Here is a 26,008-nt window from a genome sequence, read left to right as displayed (position 1 = left end):
ATGAAGAAAGTATGGAATATCTACACATTAGAGTACTACGCTGTGGTAAAAAACATAGAACTTTTCATCAGTGAGACACATCTGCTCCTGGTGGCACGAATTACTTCAAGAGGAAGATGGGCATCAAAAAGGATCCTTATGGCATTGGTTAGCCATTTTGGCAACAAACGGCTCTTGCCTAGATTTTTTCATGAACTGGACATACATGACCCACAGAAAAATGACTGCTGAACCTGCCTAAAGTTGAGGCCATCCTTCTGGGTTTCTGCTTCATGAAAGAGTCTGCTAGACATTCTGCAGGACACAGAAGAAAGTGACTGAAATTTCCTTCTCGTTGGGAAAGTTTGCTGAATACTATAGGCCTGTAGGCTGAATATGGATGCCCAAAGGGTACAAAAGAAATTTGGGTGGGTGTCCAGGCAACGAGATGTCTCTGTCATTTCTAGAGTTTTGGAAGTTGCTTACAATGTTTACAGAAATGTTTACTTAGGTAATATTATATCCTTCTGGAGTCTTTGATGGAGTTATAGTTTTCCTTAGTCATGATAAAGGATAAAATAGATACAAATGTTGTAACTGTAATTCTTGCTTGATACCTGTTTTGTTATATGTAATTTTACTACGTTAAAGTTTAAAATTTTTTATTTAAACAGAAAAGGGGAGGTGATGTCGGATTTCCTTCTGTGTGCTGTGATTACCACTAATGAATAAAGAAACTCTTTAGATCTATAGCAGTGCAGAACTTAGCTAGGTGAAAAAAAACTTTGACTGAATGCTGGGAGACAGAATGGCAGAGTCAGGGAGAAGCCATGGAGCCCATGGGAGACAGAAGATGTGAACTTTACCCAGTAAGCCACAGCCATGTGGCTATACACAGATTAATAGAGATGGGTTTGACTAATATATAAAAGTGAGCCAATAAAAAGCTAGAGCTAATTGGCCAGTGGTTTAATGGATACCGTATCTGGGTGGTTATTTTGTGGTTAAGTAGTTGGGAACTAACTAGCAGCCTCCATACTATGAGCCAGTTCTGGTATCCTCTCCTCTATTGCTCAGAGTCTTAGTAGGGAGTCATCCTTATGGAATCCTGGGTATTTCCTAAGTGCCAAATTTATTGCTAGTCCCATAATGGCTTCCTCAATCAAAATATCTCTTACCTTACTTTCATTTCTGCCTTTCCTCTATCTCAACTATCTCATTCCCTCAATTTTTCCTCCTTCCTTTTCTTTTCCCTTCCTCTTCTTCTTTCACACTTCTCACCCCATCCACATGCTCCCAATTATGTCAGGCACTCTTTTCTATTCCCCCCCTTTCAAGGTGGATTTTTATATGTTTTTCTTAGGTTTCACTTTGTTGCTTAGCTTCTCTATGGTCATAGACTATAAGCTTTTAATCCTTTGCTTTACATCTAGTATCCTCTTACGAGTGACCACATACCATTCTCATCTTTCTTGGTCTGGGATAACTCACTCAGGATTTTTTTCTAGTCCTATACTTTTGCACACAAATTTCAAGATGTCATAGGTTTCTACCTCTGAATAATACTCTAATGTGTCAATTCGCAACATGTTCTTTATCATTCTTCAGTTGAGGGAAATCTAGGCTGTTTCTAGTTTATGGCTATTACAAGAAATACTGCTAAGAACATAGTTGAACTGATGTTTTTAAAGAATGATTGAGCACCTTTTGGGTATTTGCCCAAGAGTGGAATTGTTGGATGCTGAGTTAGATTGATTGCCAATTTTCTGAAAAACCTGATTTCCAGAGTGGTTGTCCAAGTTTGCATTTCCACCAGCAATGGAGGAAGTGTTCATCTTACTCTACATCCTCTCTAGTATAAGCAATCATTGATTTTTTTATTGTAGCCATTATGAATGGTCAAAGATGGTATCTCAGAGTTGTTTTGATTTGCATTTCCCTGATGGCTAAGGTAGTAAACATATTCTTAATTGCCTTTCAGCCATTTGAGATTTTTCAGCTGAGAATTCTCTGATAGTTTTATATACCCGTTTTTTCATTGTGTTATTTGGAATTTCTTGAATTCCTTATATATTTTGGAGATCAGTCCTCTGTCTCACTTTGATGAAGATATTTTCCCATTAAGTAGGCTGACTTTTAATGTTATTGACTGTATTTTTCACTTTAGAGAAGCTTGGAAGTTTTAGGAGGTTCCATTTATTTATTTTTGTTTTCAGTGTCTGTGCCACTGGGGTTAAATTTAGGGAGTGGTTTTCTGTGCCCATGCATTGAAGGCTACTTCCCACTTTCTATTCTATCAGATTCAGTGTGAACAGTGTGAAAGAATAGTGAGGTCTTTAATCCATTTGGACTTGAGTTTCATTCATGGGGAATAATATGGATCTATTTTCATTCTTCTATATGTTGACACCCAGTTATGCCAGCACCATTTGTTGAAATGCATTCTTTCTTCCATTGTATAATTTTAGATATTTTTTTCAAAATCAGGTGTTCATACGTGTGTGGATTAATATAAGTGTCGTTGTTTCAATGTCATTGGTGAACCTATCTGTTTTTATGCCAATACCATGCAGTTTTTACTACTGTAGCTCTGTAATAGAGCTTGACGTCAAGGGTTGTGATGTCTGAGGAAGTTCATTTATTGTACAGAATTGTTTTGGTTATTCTGAGGTTTTTATTTTTCAATTTGAAGTTGATTATTTTCTTTCAATGTCTTGAAATAATTGTGTTGGGATTTTGATGGGGTTTGCATTGAATCTATAGATCGCTTTTGGTTGGATTGCTTTATTTATTATATTGATCCTACCTATCCAAGACTATGGGAGATCTTCCCATTTTCAGTTATCTTCTTCAAATTCTTCTTCAAAGAACTACTGTTCCTGCTGAACAGGTCTTTAACTTCTTTGGATAGTGTAACCCCAAGATATTCTATGTTATTTGTTGCTATTGTGAAGGGTGATGTTCCTCTGATTTCTCTTCCAGCTGCTTATTATTTGTTTATAGGAAGGGTACTGATTTTTTTGAGTTGACCTTTTATCCTGCCACATTACTGAAGGTATTTATCAGCTGTAGGAGCTCCCTAGTAGAGTTTTTGGGGTCACTTATAAATACTATCATATCATCTGAAAATAGCAAAATATTGACTACTTTCTTTCCAAATTGAATCTGTTTGGTCATCTCCTTTTGTTGTCTTATTGCTCTAGTCAGAACTTTAAGAACTGTGTTGAATAGATATGGAGAGAGTGAACAACCTTGTTTGTGTTTTGATTTTAGTGGAATGGCTTTGAGCTTCTTTCCATTTAATTTGATATTGACTGTTGGCTTGCTGTATATTTTTTTTATCATATTTAGATATGCTCTTTGCATTCCTGATCTCTCTAAGACTTTTATTATGAAGGGGTGTTGGAGTTTGTTGAATGATTTTTCAACATCTAATGAGATGATCATATAGTTTTTTTTTCTTTCAGTTTAATTATATAGTAGATTACATTGATATATTTTCATATGTTGAACCATTTCTGCACCTCTGGGATAAAGACAACTTGACCACAGAGGACAATTTTTGATGTGTTCTTGGATTCAGTTTGCCAGTATTTTGTTGACTATTTTTACATGCATGTTTATGAGTGAAATTGATCTGTAATTCTCTTTCTTGCTTGAGTCTTTGTGTGGTTTTGGTATCAGGATATCTGTAGCCTCATAAAAAAGAGTTTGACAATGTTCCTTCTGTTTCTATTCTGTGGAACACTTTGAGGATTATAGATATTAGCTCTTCTTTGAAGTTCTGGTAGAACTCTGCACTTAAGCCATCTTTTTCTGTGTTTTTACTAACTTAGGATGCTTTAGATGACTGCTTCTATTTTCTTGCATTATATAGGTCTATTTAAATTGTTCACCTGCTGTTGTTTTAATGTTTGGTATGTGGTACCCATCCAGAAAATTGTCCATTCATTTTATATTTTCCAATTTTGTAAAATACAGGTTTCTGTAGTATGACCTAATGATTCTATCGTCTTTCTCAGTGTCTGTTGTTATGTCCCCCTTTTCATTACTTATTTTATTAATTTAGATGTTCTCTCTCTGCCTTTTGATTAGTTTGGATAAGGGTTTGTCTATCTTGTTGATTTTCTCTAAGAACCAGCTCTTTGTTTCATTGATTCTTTGTATTTTTTGTTTCTATTTTGTTGATTTCAGCCCTCAATTTTATTATTCCCTGTCTTCTACTCCTCCTGGGTGAGTCTCCTTCTTTTTGTTCTAGAGTTTCAGGTTTGATGTTAAGTCACTAGTGTAAGTTTTCTTTACTTTATGTAGGCACTTAGAGCTATGAAGTTTCCTCTTAACACTGCTTTCCTAGTGTTCCATAGGTTTTGGTATATTGTGCCTTCGTTTTCATTGAATTCTAGGAAGTCTTTTATTTCTTTCTCTATTTCTTCTTTGACCCAGGAGTGGTTCAACAGAGCACTGTTCAATTTCCATGAGTTTGTAAGCTTTCTGTGAATAGTATTATTGTTAAATTCTAAATTTAAACCATGGTGATCCAATAAGATACAGGCGATTTCTTTATTTTTTGTATCTGATGTTTTCTTTGTTACCTAGCATGTGGTCAATTTTAGAGAAGGTTCTATGAGGTGCTGAGAAGAAGGAATACTTTTTTATGTTTTGGTGGACTGTTCTATAGATATCTTTTTAAAAAAAGTCTCCATTAAGGGGATATATTTATTTTTTTAATTTATTTATTTATTAAACATTTCTACCTCCACCCTTCCTCTTTATTTACACCATGTATGAGGTTTTACAAGACTTACATAATGTCCCTTCTATATCACTATTTTTGATTCTGGGGATTAGTCTTGTCCTCAATATTTTTTTCTTAAAATTATGGTTTGACAATAGGGCTAAGAATTAGGCATTTTTAGAAATGGTACAGTCTTTACAGACTTATGCCAGGCTTTTTAAGAAAGAGGTTAGGAATTTGAAGAAGAATACAAACACTTTAACTGACAAAACTCAATCAACTAAGGTACTTATTATTATTATTATTATTATTATTATTATTATTTTGGTTTTTTGAGACAGTGTTTCTCTGTGGTTTTGGAGCCTGTATTGGAACTAGCTCTTGTAGACCAGGCTGGTCTCGAACTCACAGAGATCCGCCTGCCTCTGCCTCCCGAGTGCTGGGATTAAAGGCGTGCGCCACCACCGCCCAGCCCTAAGGTACTTTTTAAAATGGTACAGACTGATGCACGAGGCAGACACCGGCGTGCCAGCCAGTGAAGCCCACGCAGATTGCCACACTACAACTAAATCAAGTAGGTTTTTTGGGGCCTGGCCTGCAGAGTGGTAGACCTTTTATTGGCGAGGTCCACGGGCGAACGGGGAGACTGGTCCTGTCCCTGAAGACCACCCTGAGTGAGTAGAGTGTTCTTGGCCTGCGGTGGGACACGGGAAACAGAGCGGGGACATTCCCTGACCCCCTTGACACGCCTGCTTAGCCTGCGAGAGCTGGTACCCTCTGATGGGACTGCTCCTCCTCTGCTACAACCTCTCTTTCCCTGGCCTATCCCAGCTGGCGCCAGGGGCCTACTTCACTCCCCCTCCCTTCCACAGGACCGCGGGATCACCCAGTTTAGCCTGTTTGGGTGCTGGATAGGGATCTCGGGGAAGAGGGCAGTTGGAGTTCCTCTGTTTTGGTGGCTGGCCTGCAGAGGGGTAAGCTTTTTGTTGGCAAGGTCCAAGGTGAACAGGGAGCCTGGTCCTGGTCCTGAAGACCCTTCTTAGTGGTGAAAGAGATCTTGGCCAGCAATGGGACCCAGGAAATGGAGAGAAGGCATTTTGTAAGCAGGGCCCCTGGCCTGCAGGAAAACCTGTTCCTGTTTTAAAAGACCCATTAGATAGCATCAATAGGAGGAGATAGGCAGGCGCAGAGGCAAGAATTCACCCAACAATCTGAAAAACAACATGAAAACACCAGAACACAATGATCATACAACAGAAGGACTTGAACACCCAAACACAGAAGAAGTGGAAAAAATTGACTTTATGAAAGTAATAGAGTACCTTAGACAACATGTAAAAAACACCCTTATAGAAATGGATGAGAAGTATAACAAAAATTTTGAAGAAATGAGTAAATGCATAAATGATACCCAGGGAAACCAAGAAAAAACGATCAAACACGTAATGGAAACAGTTCAAGAATTGAAAACTGAAATGGAAGCAAGGAAAAAAACACAAACTGAGGAACAGCTGGATATGGAAACTCTAGGACAGTGAACAGAGACTACAGAAACAAGCATAATCAATAGAATAGAAGAAATAGAAGAAAGAATGTCAGACTCTGAAGACACCATAGAGAAAATAAACACACTGATCAAAGAAAACAGCAAATCCAACAAATTCTCATCACAAAACATTCAGGAAATAAGAGACACAATAAAAAGACCAAACCTAAGAATAATAGGAATAGAAAAAGGAGAATTACAGCTCAAAGGCCCAGAAAATATATTTAACAAAATTATGGAAGAAAACTTTCCCAACATAAAGAAAGATATTCCTTTGAATATTCAAGAAGCATACAGAACACCAAACAGACTGGATCAAAGAAAAACATCCCCTCGCCATATAATAATCAAAACACAAAATATACAGATTAAAGAAAGAATATTAAGAGCTGCAAAGGAAAAGGGGAAAGTAACTTATAAAGGTAAACCGATCAGACTTACACTGGACTTCTCTATGGAAACCATGAAAGCCAGAAGGTCCTGGCTAGAGGTACTGCAGAAGCTAAGAGACCATGGATGCAAACCCAAACCACTATACCCAGCCAAGCTAATGTTCACTATCAATGGAGAAAACAAGACATTCCAGAATAAGAACAAATTTAAACAATACGTAGCCACAAATCCAGCACTACAGAAGGTAATAGAAGGAAAATCAGAAACCAAGGAATCCAACATAGCCAACACTGCCTACAGTAACTCAGACAACTAGAGACCCTTCACAAGCACAACTCAAAGAAGGGAGACACACAAACTCTACTATCAAAAACAATAAGAATAACTGGAGTAAACAACCACTGGTCATTAATATCACTTAATATTAATGGTCTCAATTCACCTATAAAAAGGCACAGGCTAAGAGATTGGATACGAAAACAGGATCCAACATTCTGCTGTTTGCAATAAACACATCTCAACCACAAAGACAGGCATCTACTCAGAGTAAAGGGTTGGGAAAAGGTTTTTCAAGCAAACAGTCCTAAGAAACAAGCAGGTGTGGCCATACTAATTTCTAACAAAACTGACTTCAAACTAAAATCAATCAGAAGAGATCGAGATGGACACTTTATACTCATAACAGGCACATTTCATCAGGATGAAGTCTCAATCCTGAATTTCTATGCCCCTAATACAAAAGCACCCACTTATCTAAAAGAAATGTTACTAGAACTCAGGACAGATATCAAACCTCACACACTAGTAGTAGGAGACTTCAACACACCTCTCTCACCAATGGACATGTCAATCAGACAGAAACCTAATAGAGAATTAAGACAATTGTTGAAGGTAATGAAGCAAATGGACTTAACAGACATCTATAGAACATCCCACCCAAATAGGAAAGAATATACCTTCTTCTCTGCAGCTCATGGAACCTTCTCGAAAATTGACCACATACTCAGAAACAAAGGAAACCTCCACAGGCACCAAAAAACAATCAGTGTCCACCTGTGTCTTATCAGACCACCACGGAAAAAAGTTAGAAGTCAACAACAATGCTACCCCCAGAAAGCCGACAAAATCATGGACACTGAACAGTCAACTAATGAACCACACCTGGGTCAAGGAAGAAATTAAGAAAGAAAATAAAGTCTTCCTTGAATTTAATGAAAATAAAGAGACAACATACTCAAACCTATGGAACACGATGAAAGCAGTGCTAAGAGGAAAGTTCATAGCACTAAGTGCCCACTTAAAGGAAATGGAGAAAGCATACATTGGGAACTTAACAGCACACCTGAAAGCTCTAGAAAAAAAAGAAGCAGACGCACCTAGGAGGAGAAGAAGACTGGAAATAATCAAACTGAGGGAAGAAATCAACAAAATAGAAACACAGGAAACAGTCCAAAGAATCAATGAAACAAAAAGTTGGTTCTTGGAGAAAATCAACAAGATCGACAAACCCCTATCCAAACTAATTAAATGACAGAGAGAGAACACACAAGTAAATAAGATCAGAAATGAAAAGGGGGACATAACCACAGACACAGAGGAAATTCAGAGAATCATTAGATCTTACTACAAAAACCTGTATGCCACAAAACTGGAAAATGCAAAAGAAATGGACATTTTTTTTAGATAAGTACCATATACCAAAGTTAAACCAAGACCAGGTGAATGATCTAAATAGACCTGTTAGTCACAAAGAACTAAAAACTGTTATCAAAAATCTACCTTCCAAAAAAAGCCCAGGACCAGATGGTTTCAATGCGGAATTCTACCAGAACTTCCAAGAAGAGCTAATACCTATACTCCTTAATGCATTTCACAATATAGAAACAGAAGAGTGATTGCCAAATTCCTTTTATGAAGCTACAGTTACCCTGATACCAAAACCACACAAAGACCAAACCAAGAAAGAGAATTACAGGCCTATCTTGCTCATGAATATCGACGCAAAGATTCTCAATAAAATACTGGCAAACCGAATCCAAGAACACATTAGAAAATTATCCATTATGATCAAGTAGGCTTCATCCCAGAGATTCAGGGCTGGTTCAACATATGAAAATCTATCAATGTAATCCACCATATAAAGTAACTGAAAGAAAAAAACCATATGATCATTTCATTGGATGCTGAAAAAGCATTTGACAAAATTCAACATCCCTTTATGATAAAAGTCTTGGAGAGATTAGGGATACAAGGGTCATACCTAAATATAATAAAAGCTATTTACAGCAAGCAGACAACTAATATTAAATTAAACGGAGAAAAACTCAAAGCCACCCCACTAAAATCAGGAACACAACAAGGATGTCCACTCTCTCCATACCTCTTCAATATAGTGCTTGAAGTTCTAGTAATAGCAATAAGACAACATAAGTGGATCAAGGGGATTCTTATTGGAAAAGAAGAAGTTAAACTTTCATTATTTGCAGATGATATGATAGTGTACATAAGCGACCCCCAAAACTCCACCAAAGAACTTTTACCGCTGATAAACACCTTTAGTAGCGTGGCAGGATACAAGATCAACTCCAAAAAATCAGTTGCCTTCTTATACATTAAGAATAAGGAAGCAGAGAGGGAAATCTGAGAAGCCTCACCTTTCACTATAGACACAAATAGCATAAAATATCTTGGGGTAACTCTGACCAAGGAAGTGAAAGATCTATTTGACAAGAGGTATGGAGAGAGTGGACAGCCTTGTCGTGTTCCTGATTTTAGTGGGATGGCTTTGAGTTTCTCTCCATTTAATTTGATGTTAGCTGTCAGCTTGCTATAAATAGCTTTTATTATAGTTAGGTATGACCCTTGTATCCCTAATCTCTCTAAGACCTTGTTCATAAAAGGATGTTGAATTGTATCAAAAGCTTTTTCAGCATCTAATGAAATGATCATATTTATTTTCTCTATGGTATCTTCAGTGTCTGACAATCTTTCTTCTATCTCTTGTAATCTGTTTGTAGTGCTTGTTCGTTTACCCAGATTTTCCATCTCCATCCTTCCCTCGGTTTGTGTTTTCTTCGTTACTTCCATTTTATTCTTTAAGTCTTGAACCACTTCCCTTACCTGTTTGATTGCTTTTTCTTGTTTTCTTGGGTATCTTAGAGCAATTTATTTACTTCCTCTACCTTTTTGTTTGTAATTTCTAATTGTTTGTGGCAGTTTTTCACCTCCTGTTTAAGGTCCTCTAATAGTTTCATATAATTCACTTTTGAGTTGATTTCTTCTAATTCTTCTGGAATAGGTTGTACAATTCTTCTTGTTTTGGGATCCCTGGATTCTGGTGATGTTGCCTTTCAGGTTGTTGGAGGAATTCTTGCATTGGCGCCTGCCCATCTCTTCCTTCAAATGGAGCCAGGAGAGGCCTTGTGTCTTGGTCCAGTCTTTGCTGTGACTGACTCTCTGGGTGTATCTCCTCAGAATAGAAACAGGAACCGTTCCCATCCAGATGGAATTCCTCAGCACCTAAACAGGTATGCCTGGTAGCCCAATGTGCTGGGGACAAAACGAAGAACGTGGTAGACAGGGCAGGGTACAGTAGAGCACAGGAGACCCTGCAGCACAAGCTGAATGTGCCCTGGCTTCCTTGCAGGGGACCTTGAGGTCTGCCTGGTAGGCAGGTTCTTACCACTCTGGGTGGGTAGCCTTAGTGTAGGAGTGGAAAACTATTCTTGAGCAAAGGACCTAGCAGACTACAGGGCCGGCTTGGGGGGGCCTGGGGGCTGGGTCGTGTGTAAGAAAAACAGCCCTGCAGCAGGATCTGGGGGAGGGGGATTTGTGCTCTCTCTGGGACAATCCACACCTGGATAGCACACACTCACCTGTCTAGATGGAACTCCTTAGCACCTCTGGTTACTAACATTTAATGATGTTCAAAGCTCATTAGGAGACATTTCCAGTCTATGACACCTTATCTAATATTTCATTTAAACAAAACCTTAGATGGTGATAAAGACTTGAATAGTCCCAGAGAATTAGCTCCTGAAGTGGAAAAGAAATTTACGGTTGTTGAGGAGAAATTACAGGAGGCACATATGGATAGGGTGAATCCAAATCTTAACTGTATTCTAGTCATATTGCCTTCTAGAATTTCTCCTACAGGAATTTTAATGCAGAGGGACGATATTATCTTAGAATGGAATGTTTTGTCATATAAACCAAGTAAAAAATTAAAAACTTATGTGAAAAATACTTCTGAATTAATTATAAAAGGTAAATTGTGACTTCATCAATTAGCAGGTATAGACCCAGCAGAGATTATAGTGCCTTTTACTGCTGATGAAATAAAAAAGTTATGGGAAGACGATGACTGCTGCTGTTCATTCTCAATTGTGTGGGTATGATGATAAGCTAATGTCTATTTCTTAATACTTCATGGATACATAGTGTCATGGTGTGAACAGATTGCCATCTTCATTTTGGTATGATCTGTCCCTCCTCTGTGTCCTGTATTCCCTTACTTCAGTTGTTGCTGATTACTTAGTAACTTATTGCATGACATCACACACATCCAAAAATTTAATGATGAGCATTCTCTCCATACATCTATCCCTACTTCTCTTTTCTCTGCCTCACACACTCTCTCTTCCTCATTTCACTTTCTTCTCCCTGTCCTTGTCAGTTTTTCTGTCCTTCTCCCTCCCACTTTCCTCTTATATTTTCCTCTCCCTCTCTCCTTATTCTCTAATAGAATTCTCCCCTCCTAAATGCATTTGAAACTGGGGACAATTTCATCAGATTTCAAAAAAAAAAAAAAAAAAAGTTCAGAGACTTGAGAGAAGGCAAACTGTAAGTCATTGCAGTTGCCCAGAGGAGGAAAAGAAAGATAGGAAAGACAAGATGATGTGCTATTTGAGACAAGCCAGCATGGAGCTCAGTTCCATCATGGACTTGGTGATTTGAATGAATGAGAATGTCCCTTATATGTTTCTGCATTTGACCCCTTGGTGAAAGTTAGTTGTGCAGTTTTGGTAAGTTTAGGAAGTGCAGTATTGTGGACTACCTACTATGTCACTTGGGTTGAGTTTTGACCATTCAAAGTCTTGCGCCATACCCATCTTCCTGCTTAACATTTGAGATGTGATTCCCGAGTGTCTGATCCTGTTCCCAGACTGTGACTTCCCCAGCATCATGTATCCTCATCCCTCAGGAACCATGATCCCATGATGAATGCTGCCTCTAAGAATTTCCTTTCCTATTGGGGTTTTATCTCAGCAATAGAAAAGTAACTAATACAGTGAACAATAAGCCACTTGATAGGGAGGTAAGTTAGGGGAATAGTGAAAAAGCCCTAAGTATAAGAAAAAGGTAGGCTGTGGACCCTGTTTATCTCGTAATGAAAGAACCAAAAAGAGAGATAAAGAAAGAAGCTATACCAGTCTATGTAAAGACTGAGAAAGGTGGATAAACAGATCAGAGCCTCATAACTATAAGCAGGACCTAATGTCTCAGGTTTGTGATATAACAAATTCCCCTAACAGCTTTTAGGCCTTGAAGTATGATTCTGCTCTGCAATTTAGGTTTCAGGGGTTTCTCTGGGAAAATAACTCTAATAATTCTGGCTTTCTCACTGAAATACTATACAAAAATTGATGCACTTATATTCTCAGAATATGATTCCTTTTTAGGAATTTTGTGGAGTTTTGGTTGTTTGTTGTTTCTATCTTTCATGTGCTATGTCTTGTGATTTCATTGGTTATTTTAAGCATAAAGTGAGATTTTAAAGATGGCCTCAGTGTGGACAAAGAAAGGGCTCAATGCCAACATAGAAATGTCACATAATTCTATGGTGGTTGCATTATCCTTCCTTTAAAATCTCTGGGAAGACTTATTAAGTAATGAAGGGGTGTCAGGAGCAATATGGATTAATTCACATGCATTCAAGGAAAATGTTAAGCCATTGACTGTTTCTATTATTTTATCATGAGTATACAAGCCCCTACACTCATAAATATTATTAAAATGTGCTTCCTGGCAATTTACTGGAGTTAGAAAACACTTAGAGCATAAGACAAGACAGCATCTTACAAAGAATAGGTATTTCTATGAACTTTGTTTAGTAACAGTGAGAGCCTTGAACCCACTGTTCAAAGATCATAGGAGATTATTCTTATCCCCCTCAGCACTATATACACAAGATTTGATTTTGCATAGTCATCACTTTTACATAGCAATACACTTTATACATGGTAACCCATAGGTTTGAGTATGTTGTCTCTTTATTTTCATTAAAGTCAAGGAAGACTTTAGTTTCTTTCTTTATTTCTTCCTTGACCCAGGTGTGGTTCAGTAGTTGACTGTTCAATTTCCATGAGTTTGTCGGCTTTCTGGGGATTTCTTGTTGTTAAATTCTAACTTTAATCCATGATGATGCAATAAGACACAGGTGGTCACTAAATATTTTTTGTATCTGTGGAGGTTTGCTGTGTTACCGAGAATGTGGTCAATTTTCTAGAAGGTTCCATGAGCTGCAGAGAAGAAAGTACATTCTTTCCTATTTGGGTGGAATGTTCCTGTTATGAGTATAAAATGACCATCTCTATATCTTCTGATTGATTTTAGTTTGGAGTTAGATTTGTTAGAAATTAGTATGGCCACACCTGCTTGTTTCTTAGGTCCATTTGCTTGAAAAAACTTTTCCCAACCCTTTACTCTGAGTAGATGTCTGTCTTTGTGGTTGAGGTTACAAGAAACAGAAGAATGTTGGATCCTGTTTTCGTATCCAATCTCTTAGCCTGTGCCTTTTTATACGTGAGTTGAGTCCATTGATATTAAATGATATTAATGACCAGTGGTTGTTGACTCCAGTTGTTTCTTTTTTTTTTGTAATAGAGTTTATGTGTTTCCCTTCTTTGAGTTGTGCTGGTGAAGGGTTGCTAGATGTCTGAGTTATTATAGGCAGTGTTGGCAATGTTGGATTCCTTGGGTTGTGATTTTCCTTCTATTACCTTCTGTAAGGCTGAATTTGTGGCTACGTATTGTTTAAATTTGTTCTTATCCTGGAATGTCTTGTTTTCTCCATTGATAGTGAACATTAGCTTCGCTGGGTATAGTAGTTTGGGTTTGCATCCATGGTCTCTTAGCTTCTGCAGTACCTCTAGCCAGGACCTTCTGGCTTTCATGGTTTCCATAGAGAAGTCCAGTGTAAGTCTGATCGGTTTACCTTTATAAGTTACTTTCCCCTTTTCCTTTGCAGCTCTTAATATTCTTTCTTTAATCTGTATATTTTGTGTTTTGATTATTATATGGTGAGGGGATGTTTTTCTTTGATCCAGTCTGTTTGGTGTTCTGTATGCTTCTTGAATATTCAAAGGAATATCTTTCTTTATGTTGGGAAAGTTTTCTTCCATAATTTTGTTAAATATATTTTCTGGGCCTTTGAGCTGTAATTCTCCTTTTTCTATTCCTATTATTCTTAGGTTTGGTCTTTTTATTGTGTCTCTTATTTCCTGAATGTTTTGTGATGAGAATTTGTTGGATTTGCTGTTTTCTTTGATCAGTGTGTTTATTTTCTCTATGGTGTCTTCAGAGTCTGACATTCTTTCTTCTATCTCTTGTATTCTATTAGTTATGCTTGTTTCTGTAGTCTCTGTTCACTGACCTAGAGTTTCCATATCCAGTCGGCCCTAGGTTTGTGTTTTCTTCCTTGCCTTCATTTCAGTTTTCAATTCTTGAACTGTTTCCATTACCTGTTTGATTGTTTTTCTTGTTTTCCCCGGGTATCATTTATGCATTTATTCATTTCTTCAAACATTTTGTTATACTTCTTATCCATTTCTATCAGGGCATTTTTTACATGCTGTTTAAGGGACTCTATCACGTTCATAGTGTCAATTTTTCCCCTTCTTCTGGATTAGGGTGTTTTAAAACCTTCTGTTGTAAGATCACTGGGTTCTGGTATTTTCATGTTGTTTTTCAGATTGGTGGAGGAATTCTTGCCTTGGCGCCTGCCCATCTCTTCCTTCAAATGCTATCCAATGGATCTTATGGAACAGGATCAGGTTCCCTTGCTGGCCAGGGACATTGCTGACAGAAGGCCTATCTTGCTGCAGGCAGGCTATTGAAGCAAAGCATTTCCCGCCCACCCCGTTGCCCTCAGTACCCAGTCCCAGCACCCAAACAGGCTGAGCTGGCAGATCCCGTGGCCCTGTGGAAGGGAGGGGCTTCCTGGGTGCAAACTGGGATGGGTTAGGGAGAGAGAGTCCCCAGCAGAGGGGATCAGCCCCTGCTGAATGATCAGGGAGTGAAGGGGGTCGGGGAATGTCCTTGCCCTGTTTTCGGGCTCCTGCCGCAGGTGAAGAACACACTCACCACTCTGAAGTTCCCCAGGAACAGGATCAGGTTCCCTTGCTGGCCAGGAACCTCGCTGACAAAAGGCCTACCTTGCTGAAGGCAGGCTATTGAAGCAAAGCAATTCCTGCCCACCCTGTTGCCCTCAGCACCCTGTCCCAGTGCCCTCCACTTTTTAATTTTAATTAGGGCACAAATGAAGAGAATTTGCTTTCCTTAACCTTTCTGTAGTAGAAACATAACATTAGGAAGGCAACAGTGCCTGGTCATAGAATCCCATTATACACATTTGTTCTTGCTTCTTCATTTGTGTCTCACTGTGATGAGCACCACTATAGTGCAGCATGCAGTAGTCTTCAGCACTGTCTTCAGGCTTGTAACCCTAAAGCCCCAGAACAAGATTATATTTAAAATAAAAAGTGACAGAAAAGTGTTTTTGCCTGTTAATTGTTAGGGTAATCAGAGTCTAGAGGCTTGGCCAGGCTACTTCTGGAACCAGTGTGGAAAGAGACAATCAATAACTGCTAGAGACCCTCATTCCTAAGCATCAGTATAGCTTGTGGAGAAGACCCTGAAAGAAATAGCTGTTAGATTTAGAAATGATGCAAAAAAAAAATGAGAGGAGTCATTTTAAAGGCAGACCTTTGTAATCTCCATGACACTTGACAGAGATGGAGGAAAGATGGAGGGATGAGACAGGCATCTAGGTCCTGCTTTAACTCTCCTGAGATCCCAGAACACAGATGCTGCTGGTCTCTGGAGTTGTCTGGGTATTGGGGAAATAGTGATTTGCTGCAATATGAGTCTTTTGCTGTCACTATCACCACTAAATTACATCTCTTCAGCCCAGGGCACAATTCTACTCCCAGAGAGGGTGAAGCAGCTCTGAAGAAACACCTGCTGTGCTTTAATTTTTAATTCTGGGTATGAATTTGGCCCAGGAGATAAATTCAAATTAATACTTAACTTCGGGACTTGTCATTTTCTGAGATGTATACAGTGTCTCCTGATGGACTATAAATACTTTCTTCTAAATATTTTCAGTAATAAGTTTCCATTACCCAATTATAGATGCCTGAAAACAATAAGTTTCAGACTTTTCATGTTTTTGATTTATATTTATTTTAAATTATGTGTGCATGTGCAAACTCACAGACAGACAGACAACATACACACACAAACACACAAAGATAGACATACACAGAGGCCAGTGTTGTTGGATTCACAGATGCTGAAATTAAAGCCAGTGATAAACCACTTTACGTAAGTCCAAGGGATGAACTTGAATCTACTGTAAGACCTGTCTGTGCTCTTAACCACTGAACTTTCTCCTCCAACCACCCAAAATGCTTTAAAATTATGCAACTCTCCAAAAATAATATTACTTAGAAGTAGTTTGAACACATAAACTGTGCTATATGAATGAATCTATTGTATTGTGTATATATACTGTAACAACATAGTGACAAATCTTCCCTTCATTCTGAAGCATATTTTTATAAAGCTTAGAACTATTTTAATTGGTAAGTCAATTACTTTGGATATCTTCTACTTAGCCATACTCTTATTTTATTTTTTAAATAGATCATGTAGGAAAGTTACAAATCACCAATGTTTATTAAATAAATTAAGGGTACAGTGAGTCCTCTAGTATAGGCTCCTGCCTGGGAAAGACAAAGGAGGGAGGGGGATTTAAAGACAGAGGCTGCAGTCCTGTCACACCTGCTGCAGGCTGGAAGGTCTTTACAATATTATTATTAATCTTGCAAAACATCACACAGGGCATTCTTATGTTTACCAAACAGTTTCCACACATCAGGACCCTTTCTCAATAAAAATTGCTGCCCCCTTTGGTGTTGTATATGGATGTTACTTTGTAACATATACATTTTACTTGGTAGTATTTCTATGAAATTACCATTTGCAGAAAAGGGAACATTTTATATGTAGTTCTGGAAATCTGAAGACTATTTAGATGGAGAAAATCTGATTATCTCTTACCTGAATCCCTCTCCACTTTTAATATGCTGTCTCTGGAAGCATAATTGTAAACATACCAATGCATTCTAATACTGTGATACCTACATGAGAAACAGTTCATCTAAAAGTAAAACAGCACAGACTTCACATCCAAAGTCATTGAATATCTTTTCTGAAGCCCTCAACTTTTCCTGGAAACTAAATATTTTCCTGGAAAATATCCCCTGCTGCCAACAATCTTTGGGAAAGATTGAGAGGGCCAATGAACTTATCAAACAACAGCTCACCAAGCTCTATGTAGAACTCAGGATATGTTCGCCTTTTCTTTTCCTCATTGCCCTATTCAACTTCTCTTCAACCCCATGCTTTCCTATAGGCCTAAGCCATTTTTAATTCCTTTAACAGGAGGTCATTTCTCCTCAACCACAACCTACTGGTCCAGAAACTCCAGTAGTCAGGTATCTATCTACCTTACCTCTCCTGCCTAAGGTCACTTCTCTGTTCACATTTTGAGAGAAACTCCATGATCCCATGCCAATGGACCCAACTTTGCTTGAAACCACCACATTATCCCCAGGAAACCAGGTAATCCTAAGCAGTTACCTCCTAGAGTTCCCAGCATCCAGGTGTCAGTCAAAAATCTCCTGTAATTCGAGGTCCAGAGCTCTGGCACTCACAAACAGATGCCTACACTAAGAAACATGCAACACACACACACACACACACACACACACACACACACACACACACATATATATATATATAGTGTGTGTGTGCACTATATAGGGTGTGCTTGTATGTATATATATATATATATATATATATGTATGTGTGTATATATATAAAATCAGAGAGTTTTCTATAAGATTGGATTTCCTGTGAATGTCAGAAATTACACTGAAAAGTCTCACCACATTACTCTCTAAATGAGAGGTGAACAAGGATGACAGGAATAGACCTGCCACAGTGAGTGGGGAGAGTCTAGGACACCTCAACCCCAATAAAACAGCAGACACCTAAGCAATACTGAAAGGAAAAGAAACAGTGCTTCACAGGGAAGAGTTCATCAATTGGTTATTTGATAACAAATGCTCAGCCATGAAAACAGTCATATAATTAACTTTCTTAAGACTGATCATGCTATCTTTAAAAATATATATGTGTGTGTGCATATATGTGTACATACACACACATTTATTTATATCTATATATTTATATACATATATATTTGCATTCATATATATACATGCACATATGATTTCAGTATAATGGCATTTAGTACAAAAAGAGTCAATGAATTAGACAGAGAACAAGTAAGGGTATCTGGGAGGGTTTTGAGGAAGGAAAGAGAAGGGGATATGTTGACATTATAACATCAACAAAAATGAAAAATTAAATTGTATATCTAAAATAGAAGTACCATGTAGAATAGCTCATGCCTCTAATCCCAGTACCCTAACATTAGGTCAGTTTCTGTATGATGACAGTCTAGTCCACATTCTGAGATGATTGCTCAATACATACATAAATAAATAAGTGAAATAATAAATGATAAAATTCTAGAGACAAAGAAAATAAAAGCAATCTTTGTATGTTGGATATGCAATACATAATAACAATATATGTCTTTGAAATGAGAGGATCTATTAACTACTTCTATGCTATTGTATCAATTCCTCTTTTCTCTTGATAACAGCAATACAAAGTTTAACTTGGTGCTTATGTTATTTTCCACATTCTGATTTATAATATCAGTTACTTTAAGTAACACAGCAGACCTTGTCTGTCCAAAAACAGTTTACTTCGTCTTTGCAAAGATGGAGAGTTTGAGGAATTGGTGGCTCTCTATCCTGATTCTCTCCAGGAAGGACATAGATTCTGTCCAAGGCCATTTCCTTTCTGGATCCAGGGCTCAGTATTTATCAGATCATTTATTCATTTTTGGTGCCTTTGCTGTATGGGGAAATGTTATTTACATAAACAAGTGAATGATCTCAATCCTTTTTGAGCAAAAGTCTTCTAAGAAAAATAATGTGAACATTTACTGAATCTTACTCCATGAACTTCCCAGTAGCTGATATGGAAGACACTAGGGGAATCTTTGCTTCTTTAAAGCCTACATTATAATTGGGAAGCATTAAGGATTAAGGGGTGATTTCAGAATGAGGAGAGCTTCACACTAGCAATGCAGTGACTTGGGTGGTAAATGGGGAGAATCAGGAAGAAAGTTGTGCACTCCGTGGTGATGAAATCCCAGTTTTCAGCTTTATGAGGCCCTTCAGCTCACCCTGATCCTCTTCCAGGCCTTTCATTCTTTTGCCAGCCCATTTTATGAGAGAACTATAGCTTATGAACATACACCTCTCTTCCTGTGTGTCAGTCCTACACATTACAGATTTGATTTGGTCTTGATTTCTACATGTAGTAAGAAAAGAGATTTGGTGAGCATGGTCATCCAAAAATAGTCATTCCAAAAAGACACTTTGTATTTTTATCCCAATAGCCTGAGAATCTCACGAGCATTTAGAGAGAAGAGAAGAATAACCAAATTTTCAAAATCTGATAGAAATTCCAGAGTCATTTCTAGAATTTTTTTACCTGATCATTGGCTTTAGGTAGGTTTGAGGTTGAGTTAGGTTAAGAAAGAAAATAACTGGAAGTGATATGTTGAGTAAGACAGGACAGAGGATATTATGCTAGCAATAAAGTATCTGGCATGGGAAAGAACATAGACTGCTGCTAATCATTCTCAAGTGTGTGTGTCATGATGAGCTAATGCTTCTTGCCTAATACTTAATGGATATAAACTATTGTGGTACAAATAGATTGCCATCTTTGTTCTGGTATATTCTCTCTTCCCTCTGTGTTCTATATTCCATAGATCCAGTTGTTGGTGATTACCTAGAAAACTCTTTGAATGACATCAGATACAACCAAATATTTTATGTTGAGGATTTTCTCTCTGTCTCTATTTCCCTCTTCTCTGTCTCATTATATTTCTTCTTCTTTCCCTTTTCCTTCCCTGTCTTTGACACTCTGTCTCTCTCTCCTTCCCCACTTACCACTTGTCCTTCTCTCTCCGTCTTCCCTTCTCCTTTAATCTCCTTCTGCCTCCAAGGTGATTTTTGAAGCTTGAAGACAATTTCATCAGACATTAAAACAGTACAAAGAACTGAGAGTAGGCAAACTGTAAATCTTTACAGCTGCCCAGAGGAGGAAAAGTAAGATGGGAAAGAAGGCATGCTATTTGAGATAAGCCAGCATGGAGCTCAGTTGCATGGTGAAAGAGGTGGTTTGAGTGAGAATTCCCCCATAGGTTCTGGGATTTGACTACTTGGTCCCAAACTAGTGGTGCTATTTGGGTAAGTTTAGGAAGTGAAGGATTGTAGACAACTAAATTACTTTGGGTGAACTTTGAACTTTCAAAGCCCTGTACCACACCCCTCCCCCTGTTTGATGATTGAGATGTGAACCTTGAACTTCCAATCTTGTTCCCTCTCTGTGACTTTCTTATCCTGAAAGAACCATAATTTCCCTATGAACTCGTCCTTTTATGAGTTTCCCTTGTTGTGTGGTTTTATATAAGTAATAGAAAAGTAACTAATGCAGTGTACAGTTAATCCCTTGATAGGGAGGTGAGCTCTAGGGGAATAGTGAAGAAACACAAAGTACTAGAAAAAAAAGTAGCCTAGATAGCAAGAGTGGAAAATATTTCCTGTTTTGCTTCCTCATTTATCTGGTTCACTGTGCTCACCCGAATTGTCCTCCAATGCTATAACCTACACCACAGATATAGTCAGCTTCGTCTTCAGGCTGAATGTTGGAGATGCTTAAGTAACGATGAGCCCCAGAGCTGGAGCCAGAGAAGCGATCAGGGATCCCATCTCCCTTTCCATGGTTTCCATTACTACTAAGCCACATCACATACTTAGGAGCCTTGTCTGGCTGTTGCTGGTACCAGTCAATGGTGTAGGTGCTGTGCTGACTACTCAAGGTGCAGGTGAGTTTGACTGAGGCTCCCAGGGAGGCCGAGGCTGAGGGTGACTGAGTCAGCACAGGTTGAGAGAAGGTCGCTGGAAATAGAGAAACACATTACCTCCTGGGGTGAGAGAAGTGGGGAGAATATACCTTTACGTCAGCTGGTTTGCCTGTATTGGCCTCAGAGTGCAGATAACTCTTCTTACCTGTACAATGAAGGAGGAAGAAGAAGAGAGGAATCCAGGCCATGGTGCAGACACCACTAATCTCTGCTGAGACAGACATGGTGTGGGTCTCTCTTATCCTCTCAGAGAACTCAGAGGGCCCTTCATGCAAATATGCAAATTTGTCTTGGTCAAGGAAATTCCTTCTTAGGTGCTTGTGCCATCAAAATCTGGGTGTCACTTTCTTCCTGAGGTTGACCAAAAGATCACAGTAGCCCCAGCTGCTGGGCCTATTGAATCATGAACAGTCACAAAGAGATAGATGCTTGTATTCTCAGCCTCTAGTCTCCAGATCCTTCGGTGGAAACCTATGGACCCCACTGAGCAGGTTTAGGTCTTTCATGTCTGTGAGCACCGTACTTTCCCAAGGCTTTGACTACTAAGCACTTTCTGATTAAGGTCAGAAATATTAACCTCCTCAGAAGCTGACTTTAATACCTTTTTTTTCCCCAGTGGGAACACTATGTAGACCAGTGTTCTTACCCTATGTCTTATGGGCCCCACAGGACAAAGGTCATATACAAGATATTCTGTTGATTATATATTATATTATGATAAGTAATAGTAGAAAATTACAGTTATGAAATAGCAATGAGTAATTTTATGGTTGGGAGTCACCACAAAGTATAAAAGTGTATTAAAGCCTCAACACATTAGGAAATTTGAGAACCAAAGTTGTAAATGTTAATTTATAATGCTGTCTTTATTAAGTGCTTTTCCTACCTATGCTGAGGACAGGGAAAATTACACCATGAGCCCCTTCTCAGAATGCTCAAGTTGCCAGGCTTATTCTATGTACTTAGTTCCCCAGCAGAATGACCCATAGAAGCACATTGATGTATATTAGTATTTAGGATAACAAATATACTGCATGACTCTCTTGGTGCATTATAAATAAAAAAATTGAAAATTACATTGCCATACCAAAAAATATAAAGAAAAAAGTCGGGGGAAGAATGCAGAGGGCCTGTATTTGTACTTTAGTATGAATTTGAATGTATTGATGAAAAATGACTGTGTGATGGTTTTAAAGACACTCATGGAAACCTCCTAATTATTTAATATCAAAATACTATATTTAACTGGCAGGGCTTTAGGGGCATGGAAATTAAGAAAAGGGAACAACTCTAAATAGGAGGCAAAAATTAAATCATGATAAAAGAAGTCACACAGTATATTGTGAAGAAGCAAGAGGAATGTCAGAACCATGTGGGTTTGCTCGAGTTTCCTTTAACTTATACACAGTTAAAGAAACAATCTAACTGGGTTTTTCTTGTCAAATCCCTATCCACCATGCTCAGGGAATATGCAGATGAGGAGGTGTGTGGAAAGTGCTTAAGAGCCAGATATGATGGATGACTCCAAAGAAACAGCATCTTCCAGACACAACAGGACTGAGTCACATGTAAAGTCATAAAAACTATGAAAGCAAGCACAAAATACCAGCACACATTCAAATCAGACAAAATCCTAGCACCGAGAAATAGAAGAAGACAAATAGTCATAACATTAGCTGTGAATTTATTTGTAATATATAACTATGAAAAGGAAAAATAAGTTATCTCCAGTCAAATGTCACTGAAATATCAAACACACTCCAGGACAGGCCTCATAGTCAGGGGTAGTCAGTCAACAGTAAACAGACACTGTGGTGTTTGTGTATGTGTGTGTGTATGCTCGTCTATGTGTGTGGGCTTTTTGTTTGGTTTTATTTTGTCTGAATGATTTTCTCATTTTACTTAGTCCATTTTTTTTTGTTTTTTATTTTTTTTGTTGTAGGGGAAGCCCAGCCCAATGAGGGGCGTGTTCGCGTCGGGCTAATGTTTACATATAAATCTGGCGGGCATGAGCCCCGCCGGCCCTTTTTGTATTTCCTGCCCATCGCTGGATCCCTGGTGTTGTAAGCTATCCCTTCATTAAAATTTGCTGTTTCTTATTATGCTAGCCTGGTTATTACGCTGCATACATTTTGTTGCTTTGTTTTTCGGTGATTTTTCTGTCATTTTAGATTGAAAAAGAAAGAACATGAAGTTGGGTGGCTAGGGAGCTGGAAGGATCTGGGGAGAGTTTGGGGAAGGGAAGAATATGATCAAAATATATTGTCTGAAATAAATTTTTAAAAATTAAAAAAAACTTGAAGACAAAATATTGGCAAAAACAATTAGAAGAAAGAAAGAATGAGTGAAAGAAAGAAAAAAGAAAGAAAGAAAGGAAGAAGGGAGGGAGAGACAGAAGAAGGGAGGGAAGGATAAAGGAAGGAAACAAAAGAAAAAAGCTAAGATTCTGTAATATCTGGTTGTATATGTACATTGTGTGCTATTCAGAACATTTGAAACAGCAAGATTGATCAGTACATGATGATGCTCGTCAAGTCTCACAATGGGAGTTGATTCTTGAATTAGTCAACTTACACAAGTTGTACTGTTCTTGTAACATTCATGCTGTTGTATTTACACACACACATATACACATTCAATCACTAATCAAATATCAATTAATTAAATAAATAAACACATATTTTTAAAATATTTTGATTATTTCATGACTATTTTGCTACTCTTTTCTGTCTGCCTATGGTTTTGATTTTATATTAGGCACTTCTTTGGTATTATTGACATTCAAATATTGATGTGAGTTACTTGGGAAGGAGGACTCCACAAGTGAAGGATGCCAGACCCCAATTCAGACCCGCAGATACAGAATTCATGTGCTTGTTGAGGTTTAATAAGTATTGAACTAACATAGGCTACAAACTATAGAGGTTCATGTTACAAACTTTTTCTTCTTCTGTTTGCTGCTTCCTACCACCACATGGAAGAAAACAACTTCCTGACTCCCAGCCTGTACATTATATGACAGGATTAGCTTCCTTAAGGTTTCCTACTGAAAATGAAAAATGATAGGCTTGTCCCTCAGTGTCACAAAATTCACCAAGTATGAAAATTTGAGTTTCTAATAACAAGGTAATACTTGTGTGATCTCACATTCACAGGTGGATGCCATTGGAAAAGGTATCTTCTAAAAGCTGCACTACTGTGTCCTTGCTAAAAGTACTAAAATATTGAAAGAGGAGACATGTGTTTATAACTTAAGACTGAAAATTGTTCAATGTTAGAGTTTAGTTGCAATCTAAAGCAAGGAATATGAGCCATAAAGCAAGAAGTGTATCAATATCTTTAAGAATAAAATGTCAGCAAAGGCTGTCATTGGTGTTTTTGATTTTAGCCATTCTGACAGGTGTAAGATGGTATCTTTTTAAAATTTGTTTATTTATTAAAGATTTCTGCCTCCTCCCCGCCACCGCCTCCCATTTCCCTCCCCATTCCCCGATGAAGTCCCCCTCCCTCGTCAGCCCAAAGAGCAATCAGGGTTCCCTGCCCTGTGGGAAGTCCAAGGACCACCCACCTCCATCCAGGTCTAGTAAGGTGAGCATCCAAACTGCCTAGGCTCCCACAATGCCAGTACAGTGCAGTAGGATCAAAAACCCATTGCCATTGTTCTTGAGTTCTCAGTAGTCCTCATTGTCAGCTATGTTCAGCAAGTCCGGTTTGATCCCATGCTTTTTCAGACCTGGGCCAGCTGGCCGTGGTGCGTTCCCAATAGAACATCCCCATTGTCGCAGTGTGTGGGTAGCCAAGATGGTATCTTAAAGTTGTCTTGATTTGTATTTCCCAAATTGCTAAGGAAGTTGAGCATGACCTTAAGTGTCTTTTGGTTATTTAAACTCCTGTTGAGAATTCTCTGTTCAGCTCACTACCCCATTTTATAATTAGGTTGATTAGCATTTTACAGTCTAGTTTCTTGAGTTCTTTATATATTTTGGAGATCAGACCTTTGTCAGTTGCAGGGTTGGTAAAGATCTTCTCCCAGTCAGTGGGTTGCCTTTTTGTCTTAGTGACAGTGTCCTTTGCTTTGCAGAAGAAGCTTCTCAGTCTTAGGAGGTCCCATTTATTCAATGTTGCCCTTAATGTCTGTGTTGCTGGGGTTATATGTAGGAAGTGGTCTCCTGTGCCCATATGTTGTAAAGTACTTCCCACTTTTTCTTCTATAAGGTTCAGCGTGTTCGGACTGATATTGAGGTCTTTAATCCATTTGGACTTACGTTTTGTGTATGGTGATAGATATGGATCTATTTTCATTCTTCTACAGATTGACATCCAGTTATGCCAGCACAATTTGTTGAAGATGCTCTCTTTTTTTCCATTGTATACTTTTAGCTCCTTTATCGAAAATCAGGTGTTCATAGGTTTGTGGGTTAATGTTCAGGTCTTCTATTTGATTCCATTTGTCGACTTCTCTGTTTTTATGCCAATACCAAGCTGTTTTCACTACTGTAGTGCTGTAACAGAGTTTGAAGTCAGGGATGGTAATGCCTCCAGAAGATCCTCCTTTGCTGGAGAGTTTGTGGAGTAAGGGGTACACTCATCCATTGCTGGTGAGAATGCAAACTTGTGCAACCACTTTGGAAAGCAGTGTGGTGGTTTCTCAGGAAATTCGGGATCAACCTACCCCTGGACCCAGCAATACCACTCTTGGGAATATATCCAAGAGAGGCCCTATCATACAACAAAATTATATGCTCAACTATGTTCATAGCAGCATTATTTGTAATAGCCAGAACCTGGAAACAACCTAGATGCCCTTCAATGGAAGAATGGATGAAAAAAGTATGGAATATATACATAGTAAAGTACTACTCAGCAGTAAAAAACAAGGACTTCTTGAATTTTGCATGCAAATGGACGGAAATAGAAAACACTATCCTTAGTGAGGTAACTCAGACCCAAAAAGAGGAACATGGGATGTACCCACTCATAATTGGTTTCTAGC

General features: G+C 38.3%; 1 protein-coding gene and 2 gene segments (V, D, J or C); all 3 read right to left on the bottom strand.

The window, feature by feature from the left end:
• LOC121464736 overlaps window positions 1-26,008 on the bottom strand; it is a 994,671-nt gene that overhangs the window by 44,744 nt on the left and 923,919 nt on the right.
• The window catches only part of LOC121464737 (immunoglobulin lambda-1 light chain-like), an 840,936-nt gene that overhangs the window by 41,275 nt on the left and 773,653 nt on the right, over window positions 1-26,008 (bottom strand). The window lies entirely within an intron of this gene.
• Window positions 20,727-21,203, bottom strand: LOC121464740. The segment is given in 2 exon segments: window positions 20,727-21,049; window positions 21,161-21,203. Coding segments are annotated over 2 exon segments (366 nt in total).

Source organism: Microtus oregoni, unplaced genomic scaffold (genome assembly GCF_018167655.1).
Source record: "Microtus oregoni isolate MIOR12 unplaced genomic scaffold, Mior012 000029F_ref0000214, whole genome shotgun sequence".
Classification (NCBI taxonomy): Eukaryota; Metazoa; Chordata; class Mammalia; order Rodentia; family Cricetidae; genus Microtus; species Microtus oregoni.
The sequence above is the reverse complement of the archived record's forward strand: the minus strand, read 5'-3'. Positions and strand labels throughout refer to the sequence as shown.